General features: G+C 43.0%; 1 protein-coding gene across 1 annotated transcript in view; it reads right to left on the reverse strand.

The window, feature by feature from the left end:
* Window positions 1-26,208, reverse strand: part of LOC133968614 (receptor-type tyrosine-protein phosphatase F-like) — a 120,324-nt gene that overhangs the window by 88,587 nt on the left and 5,529 nt on the right. The window contains exons 2-4 of the mRNA XM_062404762.1: window positions 15,390-15,564; window positions 3,811-3,956; window positions 2,699-2,840 (exon numbers count right to left, since the gene is read on the reverse strand). Coding sequence (XP_062260746.1) covers window positions 2,699-2,840; window positions 3,811-3,956; window positions 15,390-15,489 — 388 coding nt within the window. The 5' untranslated portion in view covers window positions 15,490-15,564. The remainder of the gene's footprint in view (window positions 1-2,698; window positions 2,841-3,810; window positions 3,957-15,389; window positions 15,565-26,208) is intronic.

Below are 26,208 nucleotides of genomic sequence, written 5' to 3' on the forward strand. Positions count from 1 at the left end.
ATATTTTTCAGCAATCCTCAGTTCCTTTTTTTACTTCTTCTTCTTCTTCTTTCCCTTCACACGAGCACACCTGGAGAGCTCCCTTCTTCTTCCCTTTCCCCAGAGTCTATCACTCTGTCCAGGATCGGAGGCAGACACATTCTGACGTGACTTTTCAAACCTCCAGGCTATCACGAGCCCATTAAGGAGGCGGATCATTAGTCTCCGGCGGTTTACTGCTGCCCCACCATTTTCTTGTGTAGCTCTGCTGATATGAAACTTGATGTATCGCTGCGTTACAAACAATAGTCTAAAAATAGAGCCCAAATGACGCCAATGCTCAGTGAGGGAGTGCATGTCTGCGTGATTGTGTGAGTGAATATATAACATGCCTGGATGTGAGTGTGTGCGCGTGTGTGTGTGTGTGTGTGTGCACGTGTGAACACACTCCAAGTTGTCCAGCACATCCTCGGGGTTGTGTGTGAGCAGATTCAAGGAGTTGTTTTGATTAAATATGATGTGAGGTTCTTTTCCGGCCCCTGTTGCTGCATTAAATACACAAGTCTTCCTCCAAATGAAAAGTAATGACACATTTTTTACATATTCTATTTGTAATTTAAAGTAGGCTATGCTAATGACCACTGACAGCATGACTGTCAAATAGTGTGTATCTGTTGCTAGCTGATGAATACAATTACAACAATTACATATAATTAGATAGACAGTTACAATCTGTGTGAGGATATTTCTGCAGAAAAGATTCAAAAATAGAATCACAGCAACAGACCTTTAAGATTATTATTATCAGTTTTGACAGGTTGTTTATTTGCGATGCACATAACAAGTTGACACCGTCCTCTTAGCCTCCTGGTGTGGATTTAACTTTGCCTTGACAAAGCTTCAACACAGACGACAACTCCACCAGCCACTCGTTTGCTTTGGCTGTCTGCCATGTCACCCGGTGCAGGTAGCGTGGAGGGGACTTGCCTGAGCTCGTAGGCTGAGCGCAGCTGTCCACAGGTTTTTTTTTTCATGAACCTACATTATTTGGATTTTGAGAGACGAAAACAACGAGACTAAAAAAGTGTCTCGGCTCTGTGTAGAGGAGCCCAGTCAGGTGATTATTATCACAGACGGTACTTATTAAAGCAGCTTTAAATATATGTATGACATGAAAAAACTAAAGGGGAATGTTTTTCTTTTTGTTGAGAGATTAAAGACTGTGTAATAACTGGAGGGTGGCACATGGTGGTTAGCAAAGCAAGAATGGTCTTGGTTTGAATCCCGGTTTGACTGGGGCTGGATTCTAAATTAACCATAAGAGTGAATCTCAGTATCTTTGTGTCTGAATGTTGTACCCTGCCTCGCCAATGTCAGCTGGGTTGGCTCAGTCACTCCCCAGCCACCCTCAAAAGACAAAGCAGTATAGATAATAGATGGATGGATAATAATTAAACGTGAACATGAGGCTGAGGCCAAAAAACTGAGAGCTTTAGGGTGTAGCCAGGGTTAAAAGTATAAATACACAGTGAACGTGGAGCATAGTGGCAAAGCCCTACAAATAGAAAACTCCATCATATGGCATGTGTCGGTATGTTACTTGACTCTGAGATTAGCAGCTCCAACAGTTGCTCACTGTTGAGTAAGACACTTGTGTGTCTTTCTCTTGCACTTACAGAGGGAATGTGTACTTTTCTCCTACTTTGCCCCCCAACACTACCACTGTGATTAATCTCATCTCATGACATGTGCACGACATGTCATGTTAGAGCTGTTTGTTTCTGAAGACAGCTTTACTCATGATACAGTGCAAAGGAAGGGTAGAGATGGAAGAAAAAAAACTTTTCTTTGTGCAAGAGAAAAGTCCCTCGGGAAGATTACGCAAGCCCGGCCAGTGATATCATCAAATCAGTGGGACGGACAGAAAAAGAGAGAAGGGGGGGTGTTATGAGGACAGAATTCAAACTGGGGACAGAAAGGCTGTATCTGAATGAGGGGTGGATCTGCTTTAATACCAGTGTAATGGCTATGAACAGCTGTAATCCTCCCCCTGGCTCGCTCTGGAGATTCTTTTCCTGAAATTTTCTAATGGAATCAACTCCTGTGGTGACTGGCGCCCACATGACAAAATTACAATCAATTAAAGGGGAAATTCCTGTCCACGGCTCAGTGATATGGAAGGCTGAGCAGGGAGAGGTGCAGAACCCCTGTCCACATGAATCACATACATTAACTTGTTATGGGTGGGATGAGGATGAAGGTCTACAGATGTCAAAGCAGCCTGCAGGCAGGGGGGGGGGGGGGTATTAGGGTTGAAAACAGTATAAGAATTGTTTATATGGCGAAGAAGAGCATTTTTCTTTAAGTTGTTAGTGACACTGACTCTCATATGTTACTGTAAGGATTTAGATGAATCAATTTATTCACCCAAAATGCTTCGTATAGTAAATGTATATTCAGTGTCATACATATGCTGATATAAAATATAGTTTTATAGTTTTTAACATTAGGATGTATCTACTCCTCTAAGACACCTCTAATACCAGGAATCCTCAGAGTTAGCAAATGTTTATGTGTGTATCATTAACGCCAGCATCAGCTTTTAAATATAGTGGAATGAGAACTTTTGCAGCAGCAGCGACAGAAGAAGGAGTTAAAGAAAAGAGTGAGACTGAAAGCAAGATGGAGAAAGAAGAAAAAAAAATGAGGCTTATCTTACCTTCAAGCACTGTGAGCTTCGCACTGGTGTTGATCTCGCCAGCGCTGTTGGTGGATGTGCACTCGTAAATGGCTTCATCTCGATGTGTGCGCAGCGGCTGGATCCGGAGCACGGAGCCTGAACCGTCATCAAACTCAATCACCTAGGAGAACCAGAGGAAAGCAAAGGGGCAGGAATGTTATTTATTTTCCAAGTATATCAATTAATTGCAAAATGTAGATAACATTCATTTCTACTCTCATGTGACCGTGTTGCTGATATTATTGTTTCTAATATGAGAGCATTTTTGTTTGCAAATGCTTGACCAGTTTCTTAAAGGCCTGTTTTCATTTCCTGCAGCAGAATTAGATTTTTCAAGCAGAGAGTGGAGTCTGTCTTTTCCCCACAAAAAAATGGCAAATGAAATTATTTGTTTCCCAAAAACGTTCATTTTGAACACAAGAGGGAATCAATCGTGATTTGTAGAGTGAACGATGATATGAAATCTAATACAAAAATATCGATGCAGAGCAGAACCACAAGTTAGATCATATCCAGGAAAACCAACCAGGGGCTTAAACCAATAGTCCTCCCAGCTGCCATGGCTACATTACATTACAGAGGAAACACTGGTCAGAAGCAGTGTGAGATCCCACCTAAGGCTCTTCCTTCTCCTCCTTAGAGCTCAAAAGGGGGAGGGAAAATACATCAGGTAATACATCAAGGGGGCGCAAGGCCAGAGATGGTAGAGCTGAGGAACAGAAGGGGAAGGGTGAGGGTGTGAAAAGATTGAAAGAGATGAAGCGGACTTTATAAATCAAGATAGGAGGAGATGCCGGGGAAGGGAAGCCTGTCTATTCTTGCTTAGAGAAGAGAAGAGACGGCGTTATGCTCAATAACCGGGCAATTGAGTGTGTGTGCTGAGGGAGAGGAGGCTTTGTGTGCAAGCTGCAGGCGCATGTGCATGTGTAGATGAACATGTGGACGAGTCATTAACGAGAGAGGGTTACAGAGGCTGTCTGACGCCTCAGTCTGTACAATGTTTTGTCACGTGAGTTGTGTTTGTGCGTGCCCCGTGTTTACTTGAGCACCGGGAGTGTTCAGAGATCTGAGAGTCACGCATGAGTGCTCACCTCAAAGCGCTGGGAGCTGACTTTCTTGCCTTTCTTCATCCAGGTGATTCTGGGTTTGGGGTCCCCAGTGGCCTGGCACACAAACGATGCAACTCCGCCCGAGATACCCGTCTGGTCCTCTGGGGATTTCACGAAACTCGGCATGCCTGAGGAGGATGGAGCAAAGGGGGGCAGAGGGAATTGGAGAGGGAGGGAAGGAAGTCAATGACGGGGAGAGAGGGAAGGACAAAGGAGAGCAGAAGGGAGGGGGAGAGGTGAAGGTGATGTTAGTCACGTCATTATATAAAACTTGGTTATCTGTGGGTAAGACTTTCTGCTCACAAATGAGGCAACCTACGCAGGTTTTGTTGTTTCACACACTTTCGGTCTCTTTGTGTTCCTGTCTGTCACTTCATAACGATGAATTTCTTACTCTTGCTTCAGCATCAATTAAAACACGACAAATAATCAGACAATGCTCATCCTCAAATATAAAAACTGCTTGTGAATTCAACATTTTCAAAGTTAACCAGGTTATTTGACAGGATGTCCTTGGATTCAATTAAGGCATCTATTGTGATTTGGTTCTGAAATGTCTATTAGTTTACTCTAGATACTGTTTGTTTATAAAAAACACTATAGATTACCTTGGTGAACCTCTAACCGTGGTTTCTGTGTTTGCCTTTAGGGTGATTCTACCCAGCACCACACCCAACGTCATTGTTCACTGGACAATGGTGTGCGTGTTTCAGTGACAGTCCCTGTCTTAGTTGACATGGGGCTACAATAAGCACACCTATGCGCCTAGCTGTGGTTTCAATGCTTTATGCTGTATTTACAGCCTCAGATGTGCATTACACAAGCCAGGCTTCAAAAACATAACTCGGTGTCCTTATTACCAGCTCTGTCAGCTTGTGTTTCATCTCCAGAGTCATTAAAGAGGGAGGTGGGGAACACCTAACCCGCAGTTATGACGAACAGACCGCCCCGTAGAGACACACGCACAAACGGGTGAATCATTATGCTGTGTACACAGAGGAGACGCCAGCCTTCCCTCGCTGAGCACACGCTGGGGAAAAACCAGCAATGGCTGCCACCATTCTTTTCTTTTTTATGTCTTCTACTATAACATCGGGTAGAGGTGGGGTGTCGGGGTCAATATCTAGTTGGGATAACACTGTACTAGGTTGTGGTATAGATGGGACTGTTAGTGAGCACATTCTCCAGGTCTTATATAATCACCCTCTGCCCTTGGTTGGCTGTAGAGAGAGTGGTGGTGCCTGCTGTCTTTTCTTAAGGACATCTCTGAAGAGGAGCTTTCAGAGTACAACAAGGGGGGGGGGGGAATGCAGGCAGTGAGGAGTGTGCAGATACATAACTCTTTTTTAATGTGAAATGCTTATGCACACATCAATGCAACTAGATGCACGGACAGATGTACTAACAGAGGTATGAAACGGGTTGTTCCCTCATGTTCCCTCTCTAGAATAACAGCTAGCCCAAAATTACAGTTTTATTTTCGTAATATTACGACCTTATTGTCGAAATATGACATTATTTTCCTTTTAAATGGTCGTAAAGCTCTGACGTGCATACACAGTCTAGCAAAGCACAACATTTTTGTCATTTGTGTTACATAAAGACACATTAATTGCCAACACAAGTATCTGGACAGGTCTGTTGTCACATGTGATTAAAGATAATACTGGTAACAGCAGGGATGCACTGAGATACACCACCTCTCCCCAGCTTTAAAGAGTAAAATGAAAGCATCTATCTTGCATTATTCATTCCGTTTATAATCTGTTTTACGTGTCAAAGCCACTGTCAAATAAGTGTCACATTTGAAAAACAGATTAAAGCTAATGTGGTCTTTTTGAAAACCAATCACGATAAGCTAACCATGACAAACATAAACACTATCAAATCCACGTCATCATAAAAGACGGTGATAAGTTGTTGTAGCGTGCTGCAGTGCGAGAGGAGGCAGTTAGACGAGCCTGGCGATGCACAGTAATCCAACACGTTCATCCACCCATCTGTGACCTGTGACCCCCTCATAGTTCCTAATCCCACCTGACATTTGAATGATATTTTCCCCCTGCTTCTCCCAGGGACCAGACTTATCCTTTTCTACAACGTCAAAATGTGACTGGGGCGCACACACACACAACCGGCAGCTCTGCTAATGATTCAGGCCTGATAAGCTTTTAAGAGTGTGTGCCTGAGAATGCATCAGTGCATGCATGGATGGTGAGTTGGAATCCCAGAGACCTGATTATCAGCAGTAGTTCCTGCTAACATCTGCCCCTAAGCGGGGGGGATCAAGCAGCATTAAACAGTTCTCGGCACATGCTTCAAATTAAAGGATGCAAACTCATGTACTGCCACAAACATTTAACTGAGGGAACCAGTGGATGTTAGGAATTGTCAGGACTTCAGGGATAAGTAGAGGAAAAGGGGCAAACTGGCCCTTGCTGAGCCTTTCCTGTATTAATCCTCTTAAACAAGCTTCCCCTGAATTTTGATAGTTGACCTTTGACTCTGAGGCGAAACTGTGGCACATTCTGAGCTGTCCTTTGCTAATACAGGAAACTGCCAGGCATCAAATCACAAGATCTCCAAAGGGTCTGCGCTGACCCCAAACCCCAGACTTGTTAACAGGGTTAATAATGTCCTAACACACTTGAATGGAAGGGCAGAGGTATTTATTTTTTTTCGACAGAGCCTCGGCTGAGTTCCTCCGTCACTGTGCCACCACTGGTGGGTGAGGATAGTGAACTGTTGGGTTTGTCAGTTTCTTTTCTTAGAGAGACAAAAATCCAGACTCTTGCCTTCTTTTCTCTGCCTGTGTCCCATTTTCCTGGCTGTCAGGCAGTTGTCACATGAAAACAATGGCAGGGACGAGGTGGAAAACACATAAGCCTACCTATGCAAATCCCTCTCCCTACCAGTGACTGCACGCTTTGAGCCACACTCCTAAGCTTTGATACGTCACGTTGAAAACTCCTGTCTTGACACACAAAGCTTGAACGCACGCTCTCCTCTCACTGGCAGAGTGTAGAAAGGGCTGCCACATCTGTCAGGGCCAGCGCTGGTTGTGAGGTGCTATGGATTTCAGGGCTGAGGTTATCGACACGTGAGTGCCTCATGCTCACCATAGTAATTTATTCACACCAACCAGATCAAGGGATGACTCTAATTACAGCAGCTATCACGTAAACACCTAAACTGGGTTATCTTCCTCACTATCAAAGCAGATAAACATGTCTGAATTACAACTCAATCATTGAAACTATTGGTTTTAATTAACACATGTATGCACCAGAAAGATCAAAAAGTGATCCACATGTAAAACAGTACACGCACTGCAGCATGAAGAAAAAAAAAATTTTTAATCGCAAAATAAACAATACAGAGTGAAAACACAATTTTTGGGTGGGACTAATAAGGTGTTTCTTGTAGGCTACAGATCCTGACTCTCAAACTAATTATAGAGTGATTAGGGAAATTAATTCTGACCATGTTAATGCATAAGGTTTAAAAAACGTAGTACAAAATGAGACGGTTTAGCGTTCATGCTTTAGTGTGCGTGCATGAGGCAGGAGTAATATCCCCCATATCAAATATGCATACATGTGCTCTGTTGACATGGAATTCAAATTTGACCTAGAGGGCACGGTATTGACAAGTGTGTATAGATTCTGGCTTAGACAGCCCTGATGGAGACTACAGAGCGGCTGACTGCTCCATGTGTGGGATTAAACAGCTTCTCTCAGTTAACCCCATGCCTTCAGTTCTATCTGTGGGGTTTCAGATCATTAGAGCGATGAAAAGATGTGGGGGGATTCCCAAACTCCAGCGTTGATACAGGTGTGCTTTTCTTCTAATAGACAGAGAGAGACTGCACGAGACAGGCAGGACAGATGGTCAGGACAAACTGTCCCTGTACAGCAAACAGTAGATGACCTTGTCAAGGTCAAATAAACAGGCCTTGTATTATGAATTTGTTTTCAGTGCACACACGACATATGAGACTTTTCCAGCTAAGGAGCTAGCAGCCATTAGCCGGTGAACACAGGAATCAGGCCTCTCTCCTTGCTCCTCTACTGTGGACGCCATTCACTCGAGAATGGAGTGAAGACGAGACCAAATGCAAAGCAAGCGAACACAGTCACACAGCTTTGCGGGTGGGTTCCTGTTTCTTCTATTCTTCTTCTACTTCCATTCTTCTTCTGTCTTTGGTTGTTATTCTGCGATGAGTACCTCACGTCTCTGTGTGTCTGTGTGTGTGTGTGTGTGTCTGTGTGTCTGTGTGTGTGTTTGGGCCTCTGAGCGGGGCTCGTAATAAATGCAGAGACAGCAGGGAGAGCCAAACAAATAGCTCTTGTGTGGCTTACAATTAGTGTATTCCCAAGCCCGCCACAGTGCCCGGTGAGAGCTGCTGTGTGAGTGTAGAGTATCAGGGATCGATACACACGGGGCAGAGAGAAAACCATTAATTCTTATTAATAATGAATCAGCAAGTTATCATTTTCACGAGGCAACACTTAGTGGGATTTTGTCTGATGGCATCAGCAGTGGTTGTTTTTAATGGAACTCATCCATTAACGCCTTTTCAGGCCATTAGCATGCAACTTGTTTGAAATTAATTCCGTATAAAGCTGCCTCCACTGCGAGTTATTTACCCCGGTAAGTCAACTGCACTTCAGGCTGTTTGTTTAAACCAATAAACATCATGTTTGCTATCTGAACTTCGGTTTTACACCATGGAGCATTGTTATTTTTAATTTTTTTCCAAAAGACACGTGTATTTGTGCACGGATTTGTGTAGAGCGACAAAAGGACTGAATCATTACAGGGAGGGTTTCACATACTCATCTCACTTTAGTTGAGGGATTTCAGGTCAAGGTGATTTATTTTTATTATCCAGTTTTTAAATTTGAATCTCTTAAATCTGTTAAATTGATATCACCTTATAAAGAGTCATGAAGAGCGATGCAATTGCAATAAGCGGCCCATTCACCGTAGTCCATCAACTCCTCCGCTTGTTTTTCGCTGAGTCAGCCTCGCTGTGAACTTGCTGAGCGTACACGACGAAAGGTGACTGAGAAAATAACTTCAGTCTAAATATTTGAAGTTTGATCGGAACTTCGGTGAAATCACAAGAACAATGTGATTAGTCATCACTGGGATACTGTACTTAAGACAAAATGTCTAAACCTGAAAAGGAGAATATGAAAAAAGGAAAACCATGAAACTTTCAACACCCCGTAGACCTCGAAGACGAGCTTTCTATCAGGCCTTCAAGCCTTGTGTGAATTATTCAAGACAGTAGAGAAGAACAGGAACTCTAAGTGCAATTACCCTTCACTCCTCTCTTCCCACTGTGAGCAACATTAATGTAATGGCTTTCATCTTCTCAAGCTGATTATGAAAGAGCGAGGCATCTCTCAACTCTGCACTCTCTCTCTCTCCTCTTGTCTGTCAGTCAATGGATGACTTTTATTTTTTTTTTAAACCACAATGTGCTTTCGGTGACCTGAGCCTGGAGTAGGCATTTAAAACGACTGTTTAACAAACACGCAAAGAACAAACGCTTCATTGTGTGCTTTTTTTTGATGGCGCGGATTGTGGGTGTTCCTGGTATCACACGATTGGGAGTCTGAGGTTTTATATTACCTGTGGTATTTAAACTGGCGCCCTACCTAGATCTATTCAAAGATGACTCACTACCTGTGGCTGCTTTCAACCCACCTCATTCCTTAAGGGAAAGTCTCAACAGCCATTAGATGAAGGCAGACACGGCTCTGCGTTTTCTTTGTTGTCCGTTCTTAAGAGAAAACCACTACTTGTGTTGTTGTATTACACATTGAAATATATACAACTTCATGCTGTTTTTGAAATTATGGTAATAAAACGAGGGCAAACTATACTTTACATTTTATGGGTTTCCTTCTTTTCGATGCAACCACCATAATTGCCTGCTGGTTGGAGCCCCACTATATAATTAACTGAAAAACAACCCACTGTAAAGACTGATACACAATGTGGAGAATGTAAATGTGAAATGCAAAACCAAATCCGTACTGTATGTTACCCGAACCTCCAAGAAAAGCCTGCTAATGTGTCGCCAGAGCTGCGGCGCTCATCTGCATAACCCTGGGGCTACGTCACCTCCGATGTTCATTTAGCTCGCTTGATGAAATGTTCTCATTTGCGCCGTCGTGATACTAAGTGTTTTTTCCATCTAGAAACTGAAGGACGACTGCCGCATTTGAAGGCATGTGTGGGCGGCTAGCTGCGTGTCAATCTGGGGACACTTGCATGCAAAACAAAATACGAAGATGGGGGAAGAAGTGCATTTTCAATGCGGCTTGAATATGGAAATAAAGCATCTAGTGTGACACCGTTTTAATGGAAATCCAAACCACTCTGTAAAGCTGCTGTGGGAGTTCGAAAGGAAGACTCAGGCAACTGGTGGGGGGGGTTTGTTAATGGTGCAGCACCAAGACCAATGGTCACCCCGGCTCGGACTCTGACATTAATAAACCAGTGTAGGGAAAATGTTAAGTGCGCTAAGCGATCCCGGGAGGGGGCGGGTTAGGGGCTAAGCTGCAGAGATGCCTCCCTGCTTCTTCTGAGCTTCCATTTTGGGGTTAGCTCATCATCCATCACCATGCACCCCCCTGTGACCCCAGTAACCTCATTAATTTACCTCCCCTTGATTACCCCTCCCTCCGAGACCACAAAGAAGTCCCGCCATTGTTCTCATTTTCTCACCCACACGGCGCAGAGGCCTTAAATAATTCAACTCTCCGCAAGCTAAATTTGAGCAGGAAATTAAATTATGCTACTGTAGGGACATAAAACAACAATGGAATTCTATCTTTACAGGCACCAATAGGCACTTTGTAGCTCCCCTTTCGATTTAGAGCTTTGAAAAAAAGTTAAGGTGACCATTTATCCGTGAAATACAGGAGAATCCACTTGAGACCAGACTACGTTTTATACTGCACCATGTCCTCAGGCTGTTTGGGTTGAGTTAACTGCCTTTAAAAAGTACCTTAGAGGAAACTGCAAAAGTAAACAATACATGGGTGCTTTGTTCCAAAAGTATATTCAATTATGCCCTATTTAACGGCAGCTATCTTGTATTTCTCTGAGAAGAATCAGATCGGGATGCGTATGGGCATCCCTTAATACTTAATAGCATTTCCCACATAATATCTCTCAACCCAAATTAAATCCAAATCACTTCTAATACTGGATTATACCAATACATATACCATAAGATTAAGTGAGCATGTAATTAACAACAAGTTATAATTGGCAGTGAGGTATTTAGTCGCGTTTTGTCAATAAAGCCGTCAGTATGAGCAGAAAATTACAATGTCTTTCCCCATCTGCCCTTTTCTGGAAGGACACTGGCGCTTCTTGTTGTCCTGTGGCATCGCCGAAACCGGGACACAGCCGAGGGTTTGGGTGAGTGCCTCTGGCCGTGCCACTGAGCTCCCTAATTAAACTATTAATCTCACATCATTAACCCCCTGTGACCCCTCCCTCCTTCTATTCTGACACTGCTGCACTGGCTTATGAAAACAACTTCCCATCAAATCTCTGCCGCCTCTAAATTGCATTCCTGCAAAACATTATCTTGCAGATGTTTCCCTCTCATATATATTGCTTTCTCCCGCTGCTTCAGAGGAGAACATCTTCTTTTGTTTAGCTTTATCTCCTCCTCAGCCTCCCTCTGCACTACTGTCTGTATGATGTGTGTGGACCACAGCTGTGTTTTAAATGTATTAGTCTCCGAGTGGCTCTCCAAGGTGGATATGGTTACTTTTAATTAAAAAAGAATCAATTCCTTTTCCTTTCTGTTTTCTGAACTGGGTGACCATATGGACACTTAAAAATACAATCCAATTTGCAGTCCCAGTCCCCCCCCGTCTGTCCGCTGCTTTCCAAACCGCTTTGGCATGTCCATCACGTCAGTCCGGTGAAGTCGCTTTAGAAATTGCCAGATCAATCCATGAACCTTGTTTTATGGGTTTGTGTAGTACATGGCAGTTTTTAGGATTTAAGGTGTAATGGGAACTTTATTGGTTATTTGGGGATATTTCCGTTTACAGACATTTATATTTAGCATAGCATCCCCATGGGACACCTCTTTGTGGGCTACTTATTGGATGAAGAAACACAGAGGCTAAGATATTGTCTATACAAGTAAAAACAAATGCCAGTAGTCTATTTGTGGTACATAGGGGAACACAAATAATATGCTAAAAGAGAGTCTTACTGTGGTTTGATACGAAAAGTCTCTCTAAACTTAAGACGGCCTTGATGCACCTCACATGAAAAGCCGCCCGAGATCACAACATGTGAGGCACGTGAAGGCGCCACATACATCAAAAGCTTATTAAAGCCAATGGAATAACTCACAATGACAGCACTACAAAAAGATAACCATTTCATTTAAGTGCTGGCTCTGTGTGACTTTGAGGCTGACCTTGGGGGCCAGTGGCCTATTGTGTACCAGGGGGCTGTATAGAGGGCTGGTTGATTAGGCCGAGCTCCCCCGGGATCGATGAGACGTCTGCGATCAGCACTCGCAGTAATCACACTGTATTCTGAGCTGACTTAATGGCGATAGAGGATCAATGATGTCACAGAGCATCACTGGTGCTGCTGGTCGGGGACTTTGTGTATGTGTGGTGTTAATCATTATGAAATGTCGCAGCTCGGGAATCGTGCCTAACGAACAGTAAGACAACAACCTCTGACATGTGGCCATCCTAAATCAGCAAACATTGCACTGTAAATGGAATAACCTTTAGTTTTTTATGAGAGGAGATGGCTCAACCCTGCCCGCACATTTGCCATCTGTGACAGCTTTTGCTACGGGGAGACAAGGACACCCGACTGAACCCATGTAATCAGAGCCTTGCCAGGCACTATCCGCCCATAATATCTGTCTGGTGTCTACCCTGTAATACAGGAAATCCAAACCAGAACTATCAAGTTCACATAACTAAGTGGCATACAAATTACAGACACCAAACGCACACAACCCTGCCATTAGTGGTAGGTGTTATTTTTGCCCCCCAACTGTCTTATTTTAATTCTATGTCTGTTGGCTTTACAGAAAGACTCCTTTATCATAATGGCAGGTCTACATCTTTTTCCAAAGTGTGCTTTCATTAAACTACAACCCTAGTTTAACCTCAGACCAGAGCCAGGCTTTTTTACCAACTTATTATTTCTTTTATCTTCCCTTTTAAGATGAAATTCCTTTTCTTCTCCCCCCTATCCAAGTATCAGTGTCCGGGAGGTCCCTCAGTAAAGAGGCTCGTCCTGGCTTGTTACAGCATGACACAGCAGAGTATCTCTATCTGTTAATGAAGAGCCCTGGTTCTGTGTTTTTATGGGTAAATGATGCGATTACTGAAATTAGAGACCGGGGGGGGGGGGGGGGGGAGACTATGCTCTCACAGAGACAGACAGAGAGCAAAGGATTAAGTAAAACACCGTCCACAAGAAGCAATTGTTCAAAGGCGGGACCAAGTTAAACGTTTTGTCCAGCAAACAACTGCATGTTCAGGTGTATGTGTATATTTAACTCTAGCAAATGAAGTGTATATATTTAAAATGCCCTGAAGGCACAAAATACTGTCACAAAACCTGTCTTTCTCATAATTTAAATACCTTCAGCAGTCCTGCATTTTTGCAAAATAATTGACTTTGGACATATCTGCACAATATAGATTAAAAACAGCCCAATAGCATTACAGCTAAATAATCAAGGTCGCATCCAAACTGTGCAGTGTGCATCTGACAGAATCAGCACTTTTAGATAATGTATTGGGACCTCCTATGCCCCCGACAGTACCTTTTCCTCCATAATCTCTACACAGCAAATGCAGCTGAATCAATTTTGTTTCCTCTCTTGGTGGCAATTAAAATGAAGGTAAAGAGGAGCACAGGTACACATCATAACATGACAAAAAAAATATGGTGAGCGAATAAATAGATGAATTACTGACTAAGCAGATCTTTTTCCAGATTATTTGCTTTGTCAAGAGAAGCAGGATGCCACCTATTCATAGCCCAAAGAATACCTTGCAGTTATTCAATCACTTTGTGAAAGATTATTAATCATCAACAATTCATACTTAATATGAATTTTAAAGCAATTCAGAGTTTGTTATTTTGAATTAGGGAAGAATCAGAGGTTTAGCAACACGCTACTTTGGTTTTGAGCGCACAGGGAAAGGCACTGCCAACCTACCTGAGTCAGATACATGGCACTTTCAACTCTAGGTATGAAGTAATCTCAGGGCAAATCTCCTCGTCTTACTTGACCACTACTACTCCAGTCAAGGTCGGATTTGGTCTAATCCCATTTAGAGCAGAACAAAGACAGTCTCGCTGAACCAGCAGAACAAAGACAGGAGAGCAAAACATTTCTACAAGGTCAGGTTCACAACTCTAAACTGTGCAAAACTCCAGACACACTGCGAGAGACAAGGGGCTGAGTGAGAGGAGGCAAAGGGTACGGAAAAACAAATCCTATTGGGCCCATGTACGAGAGGACAGGGCAGTTGGCGTGGCCGGCTGGAGGAATGGGAGGGGTTGGGGTGTAATTGAATTACAGTGACCCAGTGACAGCACTATAGGTGAGGTCATGTGTTGAATTAATTCGGTCCTTGACCCCGTCTTTGGCAGAGCAGTGCCCCTGAGACCCAAAGGCACGGGAATGGCGAGACATCTTTCTGAGAGTACTCCTTCCAGCCAAAAAGCTTCATTCAGATTGACAGGCGAGCACAGAGGCCGGTGGAGCTTCACTGAATGCACTGTACACTTATTTTTAGTGCACATGCTAAGGCTCTCTGTACTCTGGGGCATGCATTGGAGGGGGAGATATTTCTGTTTGCCTGGAATCCACCAAAGACACCTAATTTAAATATAATCTGTATTTTATTTTGAATTTGCATGACTCCACAACTGGAATAGGCAATCAGAGACTGCATACCTATCTCTCAATAATAAATAGAGTAAAAATAAATCCTGAATCTGCCTGTTTATTCAGATCGTCTCAAAAATGATACAGGTACTCCCTTGGGTTGTATCCCTTCACAAAATGTCATGGATTTGGTGGTTTTTGAATAATCCGGCGAACTAACAAACAATAAAAACCAAAACCAAAGTGCCCACACTAGTTAATATCTATCCCCTAAACCTGCCGGATCTTTTAACATTATGATCCTATAATTATTATCTGAGAACAATGTTATGTCCTATATCTCATGATGTTAAAGAAAGTGAAAGCAAATAAAGGATCCTTCCTCCTTATCTGCACCAACAGTTAATGGATTCTACCTTTTTATAGAAATCCCTCCAGTCGTTTTTGTGTAATCCTGCTAATTTATAAACAATTTATAGATTAAACCTGATTGTTGTACGCAACTTATTTACATGATGTAGTGGGTTACGTTCAGCTTTGCTAATGTTGGTTCCTGTTAAAAGGAACTAGTGTAAAGTGCAATTTATTAAGCCTATTAAGCGTATTAAGGATTTCCTGTGTGAATGAATTGACTTACTCTCTGCCACAGAGGAGAACACCATGCAGCTGAAGAGTAGCAGGAACAGCAACACCCCTCTGGGCAGGAGGGGCACTGCCAGGTGAATATTAGGCACCATGTTCCAAGTTGGCACTGCTCCCTCCTCAGTCCCTTGCTCGATGCGTCCCACTCCGACAGGATCAAAGACTAACACCTGCGAGAGCAAACACAGGCAGAGAAGGAGAGAAAACATTAGTATTCAGACTCACCGTACATTTGCATATATTTGAATGAACATAATAACACGGTAAAGCAGTAAATATCAAAAACAAGTCGCAAGGCAGAACCAAAGCAGACTGGAATTTTGTATACTTGTAAAGAAGACAACAGCGCACAACACTGGGGATCTTTGGTCGCGATAAACAAGGCACCAAATAACCACAACAAAACCCTGCTCGGGGCAGAGGAAAATACAAGTGGAGCGAATGTAACACGCAGAGACTACATCAGCCAAGAGTTCGAGAAGAAACGCAGGGCAGCTCGGCAGCGAGAATTCATGGGAAGAAATAGCAGGGACAAAGGGGAGGTCAGGACGCAGGATTAAGCTTCTCAGTCATCCGCTCCCGGTGAGGATCATTCAAAAACCCAGAGGACCCCCTGAACATTAGTCCCACGGGACTGCCGCCCACTTAATGTTTCCCATTAAGAAATTGAAACTGTGTCTTCCAGATGGGCTCGAAATCAACAAAGTGCCATGATCTCATTCAATGACAACATGTATGCATACATAAACAAGCGCGCAACACAGCCCAGGGGACACACACACGACTGGTCAACAAAGGAGGAGCAGGTGTACGACAAATTAACCATAACTGACCGAGCCATAAAACAGAGAGCACATCTCCATCACTCTAAGTAGAAGGTGGAGACAAAAACAAAAAAGGCCATCCCTCAAAACAGACAGCACATGCACTGATTCTTTTAAGAAATTGGATTTGATGTAGGAAATGACGAGGCCCACTGATAAGATTTAGATCAATTACCTCCAGTTAGTTATAGCCTGCAGTGTAGATGTCTAATTCTGTTACAAACAAAGTAACTGTGCATCCCCATATATTCAGCTAACTAAATTTCTTATCCCGACTCTCTAGCCCATGGCCATCTGTGATGAGTCATCATAGCACAGTCAAGCAGGCCGCTGCATGTTAAAGATAGAGATCTCTCTTTTGATGGAATTAAAGCAGTATCTCCAGAAGACAACAAAAAAGAAACTGAACCAAAATGAGAAAAGTTTCAAAAGTTTCAAAGTAGCCCTACTTTTGTCTTCAAGGGCTCCGCGACAATGATTCTGTACAGAGCTTTTACAAGAGGCCTGTTGGAATGGAATTGAAGACTTTCTCAGCTCATCTGTTCAGTTTCACAGCCCAGTTTATAGTGGCTGCCTGAACAATACTGATATTTGTGAAAAGAGAAAGAGAGGTGCTCACAATGTGCAATATCTCCAGGCTTGCTGGGTGGCCGGTCAGCTTTGGTCTATTCAACTCAGCTAAATAAGTTGGAGTGTCAGGAACACAATGCCCCCAGTATCTAGTGGAAAAAAACCTTTCCATTCTTAAGCCTGTGGAGGTGTTGAGCAGCCCATTACTCACGTGGTGTTTTCAATGTGTGATGTGGAAGCACACCGACACCTCTTCGACCACCCTCTTTGTGAAAGGAAACACTCTGTGAGGCATAGTTCTTGGGAGCGCAAAAAAATCTTAAAGGCGCTGTATTTTCGTTTTTCCCCTTTGCCAAATGTGTGAGTTTATGGCTGGGAGAGGGTGGTGGTGATGGTCACTTGCCATTAGCTTCAGCAGTCTCTGCGTTTTAAGGCAAGGAGGTTACAATGCGCCTTCGGAGCAGCGTTTCTTCTTCAGGGCGGACTGGCTGCTGCGGTGACTCACTGTCAGAAAGTGACAAGATGCGCCAGGGCTAACGGGTTAGCATGCTAGCCTTTTTTAAATAAAAGAAGTGATGGAAATAGAAGCAAAACCCGGGGGAACAGTGACTTAGCTTTAAGCCTCTAGAAACAGATCTCGGAGAATGAAGAAATTAAACTGCTGTTGCTGAAGTTGATGCTAAACTCCACGTGCTTCAGCTGGTGAACAAGTCGTGGCTGACATTGGCTATGTAGCAATGTACCGATCCGTGGTTCATTATCTTCATCTGCAGAGAAGTTACTTCAGTTACTTGGCAAAGGAAGAGACGGGCATGGCTGAGATGATGAGAATTCCTCACATGAGCAGCTGCAGACAGGTATCATTGACGGCTACGTCTTCATCACTGCTTGATCCTTACAGAAACGGGCCTCTAGGCTTCAGGTCTACCGAATCTATTTCCAAAGCAACCTGCCTTGCATCTAATGAATATAAAAAGCGGTGAATGCAGCCAGCATCATCTATTGTCAGTGAAGGCTCATGCTGTGATTGTATCAATCAGTATTACACTCTTCCCTGCATGTAGATGTTCCAGAGGTGCTAATAATTTAAAACCTCTAGATAAAAACCTTCCATCCGTGTCTTCACCTTCACTGATAATGAGACTGCAGCTCATTGTTGCTGTGTTAATCTGTAGCAGTCTGTTGGAGAAAAAAGATAAACAAAACCCCTGGTCGGGGTGCCAAAGAACTGGATCACACCCCCAATCTGCAGCCAGATCTTAAGACATTCAGACCCCGTTTTTATTTAACGTTTATGCACTAAGTTCGCTCTGCAAAATGAGCACAACTCACATCAAGTTTGTTGGCTGACAAATGTGTTTTGACACTCAGTTTTATGTATGCCAGAGTTGCGTTGGTTCACGTCGGTGGGTAGATAGAGTGAGCGGGGCTGATAGAGCTGGCTACTTGCCGTGCTCCAAACCCTTGGCGGTGGAGGGATATCTTTCACAGCAGATGCCAGAGAGAGGGAGATGCTTTTCATCTTCAATGAGACAAATTCCTAGAGCGAGGTTTATTCTTTATTTATTTAGCTACTTATTCATCCCAGTGCTGCTCGGTGCCTCCCAGACCCACACAAACACTACGGGACAATGCGTGCCCCCAATGTGCATTTGTGTTGCGGTGGAGGAGCCGGGGAGGGAAGGACGAGGCATCAACGTGGAAATGGTGCAGTTTGATCCAAAGAATCGGAGCAAGTGGCTCAGAGCACAGGAAGACGCTGTTTGTCATTTTGTGGGAGAGAGAGAGGGAAACAGTAAGATCACATAGGGGTGGATGTCTGCCCTCGGAAAAAAATTGCATGTGTATGCTTATGTTTTTTAAATGATTTATTCTGAAACCTGTTTTTTTTTTTTGTGTCAGAGTAAGAGAGGGAAATGTGTGAAAGATAAAGAGTAACCCCGGTATAATTATGGCTAAAAAGATCGTCCCGATTATCTCACTGAGACTCAGACCCTGATGAATAATAAGTCAGGATGAATTCAGGAGCTAAATTATTTTACAGCTACAGTGTATGATATTAATTAATAGTTTAAAACTGTAGTGCACAAACTAATATTTTATAAATAAGCGTTTCACAACATCTGCCTAAGATCTGCATATTTTCAAAAAGTGTAGTTTAGTTAGTTTATGCAAACCCAATTAGATGATTACCCAGGTTAGAGAGCCCTAATATATTAAAATAAGAAAAGGCAAGGTCAAAGATTTGTTTTATCCATCCACCTCATTATCACTTAAGCCTTGGACGTGTATTGACGAAACAAAGGGGGAGGATGTGTTAAATAAATTCAAGCCTGGAGCCTCATAGCCCCGTTAACCGCTGCTAAGGAACAGCCATTCACAACCAGCCGCACCGAAATCATTACTCTGAATTGCCATACAAAAAAAATGTGAGATGTATGTGGTGCTTCAGAGGTTTGCAACCAGGCTAAAAACAATTTATGGTGTAGCTCTGGGGCTTCAGTCCAATTTGTCAAGATGTCAAGATCATATATCCTAAACATATATATATATATATATATATATATATATATATATATATATATATATATATACAGAGAGGGAAGGAGAGAGAGAGAAAGATAGAGAGAATTCTGTGGTGGCAGTGTTTACTCTAAACACAAAGACACTGTGGAAGAGATAAGAAGGTAAATAGGAAATAACCCTAAATGTCCAGTCACTGGAGGGCATCCACTCTCCAAGTCCTTTAAGAAGAGGCTTTGGAGTCTCGAGTGTCTGGGGAGTCTCCATATTGCAGAGCAAAACATTCACACTCTATATATACAGCATAACAGGCAGAAGAGGTTTAGTGAGCAAATTAAAAGCAGAACAATGGATTGTGAACATTTTCAACGGTGAACTTTAGAGGACAATGGAGCTTTTGTGGGCGGTATAATGAAAAGTACACACCTATGCCATTTGCTTGTTTACCACACACATCTGGTGGCTGTCATTCAAGTTATTACCTTGTGTTTGCGCGAGGCAAGGGAGTGGCCACCCAACTGGAGGTAGTAGGCCACAAATAATGCAACAGAGCTACGCAAAGAGCACGAAGAGGCTGAGCAAACACTACTATTACACTAACTACAGGTAGTATCTCTGCTCTCCACAGTTCCCATCCCTCCTACTCACGTTGTCTCTCTTTCTCCATCTCCATTTAATGGGTCATCCTGAGCGTGGGGAGGTGGGACGACGGAGATATATAGTTGGCAGTGTGTGGAGCTAATCACGGCCATCTCTGGAGGTGATAAACCAAGACCAGCGAGGTTTGTGTTGGCACAGACTGCAACGGCTCCATAAACACAGTTACAAGCTGAATTTCGACAGCAGTGTTTTGGCCCTTGATTAGTTCTCCATGCCCTGGAAGGCTTAGCCTCACAAGTCTCTGCTCTTTTTTTTTTTTTTGCCTCTGCGGCGAATGCACAACCTAAGACCCCATGAGAATAGCTGCAAACTAGTGAGCCACATACTGTAAAATGAAAAGTGTTAAGTAACCAAATTAGGTTTTCACTCTTACTCTGAAAAGCCTAGCTGTATCCGCATGCTCAGTGGTGCATGAATTTTTTACAGGGCCATGCTGAAATCCACCTAACAAAGGGTAATGTGCTGAGACCTATTGACTTCGAGAGCACTTCTGTTTACAAGCTGATTCCACTGAGTTAATTGTTAACGCTTTACTGCCGAGAGGAAGATTGAGAAACTGAAAGACGCCTGTAACAGGCGAGTGAACATCCTCAAGTTGAGCAATAGAAAGTAGGGAGTGCTGATTATGGTGACCTACAATGAAAGCTCTCGCGTTATAAATCACACGGGTAAAGTGTCTGTCTGTGTGGATGACTCAGAGAAATCAATCGGGTTGTTAAAATAGGACACGTCAATAATTATGTATAACTCACAACTGCCATGTTAAATGTAAGCATATATTAAGAAGAAATGACCGAGTCAACATGACGCACTGTGACGTCAACTGTGACGCGTGAGGGTTGAGTCGTCATGCACCATGCTCCTGATAATCTCCTGATACAGGCACAAACTTGCCTCTCGACAGAAAGCAGAGACCGTGGCATTTTGGCTCAAAACCATGTGATTCGCTGTCGATCAGCATTTAGTCCGGTCGAGTGAACATTTAACAAAACTCAAGCACCTTCATAAATTACCTCTGAACTGAACTTGGGGATTTACAATCACCTCTGGGGGGCTACCAATCTCTGCGGCTACAAAACAATCTGGGAATGAAAGGTGATATGTATTACTCTGATGTGTATTACACAGAGTAGAAGAGACATACCAGAGTGCCACTTCCATTTGAATTTATTGGAGAGTGATTATTGGAGTTGTCGGGCTGCGGAGCAACGAGAAAATGGCTTGCACTACAAAGTGCTGGGCAAAGGGCCGGCAATAAATCAAAAAGCAGACTCAATGCAAAACAGACATTCATCAAATAAAAGAAATGCTGTGTATACCTGGAACAATCATCTGTATGAAGCTGCTCATTGTGAAGTGATACCAATCTTAGAAGCCATGTCGACAGAATATAAACCAGTTTGGTTTAAGAATACTTACATTCCAATGGTTTTTGTATGGAATAGGAATGTTGCTTATACAATTCATCCTATTTGTTGACATCTGTACAGGATTGCATTGACACTTCTACTTATATGCATATATTCAGGTACTATCATTACTGTTTATATACATTTTTCTTTATTACTTATCTGTCCTTTTATGTTATCATTCAAGCTAACGTTTAATTCCTCAAAACTACAGCCTAAATAAAACAAATGGAGACAATTACAAAAAACAACAAAGCCTTGTATTAAGTGAAGTTCAGGGTTTCTAAAAGCCAATAGCTTTGTTCACAGACTGGAAAAAAAGATGAAAACTATTTATTAAATTTTTGCTTTAATTTGGCAGAATTGTAAAAATGAATAAATGCATAAGTACAGTTATGTGCTATGGCCAAATATTAAATTAGCAATATAAACTGAGATGCACTCTCAACAGCAGATGTGCATATATATATAAAGGAAATTCACGCTGTCATGCAAGAGATATGGGCTAAGACGTCGCCACTCGACAGTTTGCTCGTGGACAGATGGTGCCATAAAATGACTCGGCAGGCAACACAGAAGGCACTGACTCCCCCCCTCCCTTACACCAAAGAGAGGACCTCAGCCACCCCCCTCCCTCGCCACCTCCTGGGCAGAAAGCCTTGTCTCCGCCAGTAAAAGACAAACAGTGAAGGTATGTGAGCAGAGAGACTGGCAAATACAAGGCTTCAGAGATCAATAGCTGGCCAAACACAGGTAGTTGTTCAGGCTCAGCTCAATCCGCTGATCTATCACGGGTGGATTTTCAGCAGCAGGAGAGAGCTGACATATTAGAAAAATTAGGCACAGGAGAACTACAACGGAGCATGGGAAGATATGGAATACAATACAAACTGTAAACACACTGTGCAAGTATTTCCTCTCGGTGGTATTGCCCAACTTGAGTGAAAGCTTTCCCTTTATCTTCAGTTTAAAGCATATATTTCTCACAGGTAGCGAGGCTAACTTTGTGAGTGAGCATGGGATGGGGCTTCTGAGGGCTTCATACTCTTCAGCAGGTGTCTACACTGTTCTAAATCAATTACCTCTAGTCAGCCAGTGCTTAGGGTAGGGGGTATTATAAATCAGCTTGGTGTCAGGCCAGATTAGTGACTGTAACGGCCTGGGACAGAAGCTCTTTGGCCAGCAGGGACCCTGCAGAGGCTGACATGTGAAAGAAGCTGTGGCCTCAGTGCTCGGTGACAAAGCAGCAACTCTTGTGATTGTTTGCCACAGTACTTTGCACTGGGGCTTGGGCTATTTCAGGATGTATATTGTAAGAGTGTTAGACATTTTCCCTGTGGCCTTTCCATTCCTTTAATATGCATAGTCATTGCAGAAAAATTATGCGAATGAAATAGCATAGCCCTCTGTCACATACCGGTGGGCTATGCGGTTTGATTTCAGGTATTTTGACAGAAATATACTTTATACCTTGACATGTGCATTATTATATTTCTACAGAGATTAAAACCCATTGCCTTGTAATACCGTTGAACTTCAAATATGGAAATAAATGGATTCGCCAGAGCGCAACTATTAACTATTCGTCAGATAGTCAAGATGATTCACTCATTCAAGAGGACTGGGTGGATTCTCTGTGCTTGTCTTTTAATCTTGAAAGCAGCTCAATATCTCACTTCATCCTTTTACACAAATCGTATTCCCTCCAACCACTAAACACAGAGATGCGACGTCATGTAACTAGCTTAGATTCACTTCATGACAGAATACATTTTTTTTATACTACACTGGATTGTTTGTCTTCCGTAAGAGATGAAGTGGATAAATATAGGGCCAAATCCGCCCTGGTTTAAGGCTACAGAGGAATAAACCTAGTGTTTACACAGGGAAGGGATGAACTAAGGCAGGCAGGGCTGAGAAAAGCACCTCCTCTATAATCAGGCATCTGCGGTGAGGAACAGAAACAGTCTGCCTGATGGTGTCTGAGGCAAAGCATACGGACGGATTTAGAAAGGAGGACCCCTCAACGAGAAACGTGTTTGGAGGAATTAAAAAAGGTAGACAAACAAATGCTGTGCGAGATAATAAAAAAAACTGTATGTATTATACAAAGAAAGCGAGCACTGGTGTAACTAAAACAGTTAAGTCCTAACAGATTTAACATGGGTTAGTTGCCTTTGCAAATGTAGAAAAAGAGGATCCCTGAGGCCCTAATCCAACTCCTTCCCTGCCTTCTATTCCAGGCAGTTATCCTCTCAGTCCCTGTCTAACTAGAGAAAAAAGGCTGATTCTAATAAGCTGTTCTGTCTTTCTGACAGTGTTTCTCTCCATCCCCCCTGTTTCCTCCTCTCTCTCTCTCTCTCTCTCTCTGGCCATGTCTCCATCTCTGTCTCTTTCTCTTTGTGTGAGCCATGAGCCAGTCTGTTGGAGCAGATGGAACCATATATCCCCATCGCTCTCCGGAGGCCGGAGGATTTAAAATGTAAAAGAGATGAGTGCGGCATAGGCAGGGGCTAGTGGATGAAGGGCACGAGAAGCTGGGTGACTCTGCTTAGACCACGTTCACCAGACAAGTACAATGCTTCTAACGACTGCACACATGTGCCCGAAGAGAAATAAACTAAAGATGCAAACTCTTAACATGGCATTGCTGTCCTCGCTGAGCATCTGCAGAAAATCGTATTTTGCTAGTGTTGGAATTTATTCAATAATTCTCTGGTGCTGTGGATCGAAAATTCAACAACAACCAATTTGATCATCAGTTGAAAAGATATGACTGGGAAGCTCAAAATTTCAGCAATTTGGTGGTTGGTACAAATACCATTCAAATTCTATGATTGTCAAAACCAAATTGGATACAACAGCAAATATGTCATTCAATAGAGCACATACTTCCACCAGGGCCCGACAGTCCCCTCATGAAATCACATTTAAATTCTAGAGATAAGGAATTTTATTTCAATCTGCACGGAACTACAAACTCTCATAGATATCAGTTCTCTATTTAAAACTAAATTCATTTTGTAGGATCCAGGAATTATCCCCTGGGAAACCTGCAAAAAATAGTAGGGGCCACAACACAATGTACTAACACCTATATTTCCTCGAGTGCAAGGCCCCCCCCCCCCCTCCCCCCCCCCCATGTGACGTAGAATTTAAGCATCAACTTGGTGTAGATGTATCGGCTCTCGAGACATCGCTAATCCTGATAGTTACTGGCCATGGGCAAAAAGGAAAATAAATAAATAAACAAATAAGGAATCAATTAGGATGCTACTCCGGTGGCTTTCTGTCAATGCTTTCTGTAGATGTGGAGTCAGGCCTGCCTTCCTCCACATCTTACCCCAGGCCACCTCACAGGTAATGAGAAAGTAACTGCACACTGTATCTGTCGTCTGGGGGACGATTCTGCTTCGTCCTCAATCTCAGCATGGCAGGTTGACAGACAGCGAGAGCGAGGAACAACAGGAGGACAAGGTTGTGAGCAATACGATCGATTGCCAGCTGACTAGCCAGGTCCATTATACTGACAGGCCGGAGCCACAACACAACGACCTGCACTCCTCCAATGGCCTCATTACTACCTATGAATCTCTCACCGTGGCCAATCTCTCTCCATCGCTCTCTCCTCTTTTTTGGCTTCCTCTTGATTTCTCTCAACTGTACATCCCTCCTGACAAAGCAGGGGACTTAATTTTACTCAAAGAATCTGGTGGAAACAAAAGCCACCTCTATGCTCATGCACTTTGCTTTGTGTGTAGGCAAGCAATGGATACATAACAAAGAAGACCTGGGCTAATACGCTGTTCTTCAGAGCGGTGTTCTTGAGCCCCAATGTACATTTAGGCCGGTGCTATCCCGGAAGAAATTTTAACTGCCTACGAAAACCTCATATAAAACATTTCTCCCACTATCTCTCTGTCTTTCAGCTATGCTATCTGCTCTTCTTGTCCTCCCCCCTAGCATCCCTCTAGTTATTCTGAAATCCTTAGTCCTTGAAAGACTTATTTATACTCCCTTCCCTTCCCCACCCCTCTGCCTCACAGTACAGCTGCAGATAGGATTTACCTGCAGCTGAGACAGCCTCCAGACTATCAATTACCACCAGTGTAGAGTCGCTTTTCTGTAGCTCGGCTAACACGACAGTCACACACACACACACACACACAGTCACACAGTGTACATGCACACGCGTGCACACACAAATCTCTTTGACACATCCAGTTAGAGAAATTCTGGGTTGATTGTGAGTCACAGGATTTTACTGACTAATCAAACAGTTAGATGAAAATCCACTTCATCCAAAATCTACATAAGAGCTTCTTTAGTGATTCAGTGCCGGTGAAAATTCATCCAATCAGGAATTCTTGTGTTTCTTAACAATTCAAGGGATTTAATCTTTGCAAATAAAAACAAGTGGCATTCAAGGACAATCAGTAACACTTAAAAATTGGGTCACTTGAAGCAATAAAATCACATTGTTGAAATGTTAATCATCAAATAATCATAAAAATCAACTTGTGCTGTGACCCAGCAATATGCATATGTTGTTCAAGAACATATAAGAAGAGCCGGGAAAGTGTGGCGCTCGCATTCGGCAAAATTGATTAGAAAATCAAAAAAGGACAAACGTGCAAACTTGGCGTCCTCAAAGCAGCTCATTTGATTAGTGGTGATGTTTGACTGGTCTGCAATGTGCTGAAAACAGAGATCTCACCAAATTCTTCCTGACATATCATCTAACTGCCTGACACTGATTAGAGTGAACACCAGGCCGTTACACACACAGAAGACACGCAGGGACAGGACCCGTCACTCACCTAACCAG

Source organism: Platichthys flesus, chromosome 14, assembly GCF_949316205.1.
Source record: "Platichthys flesus chromosome 14, fPlaFle2.1, whole genome shotgun sequence".
Taxonomy (NCBI): Eukaryota; Metazoa; Chordata; class Actinopteri; order Pleuronectiformes; family Pleuronectidae; genus Platichthys; species Platichthys flesus.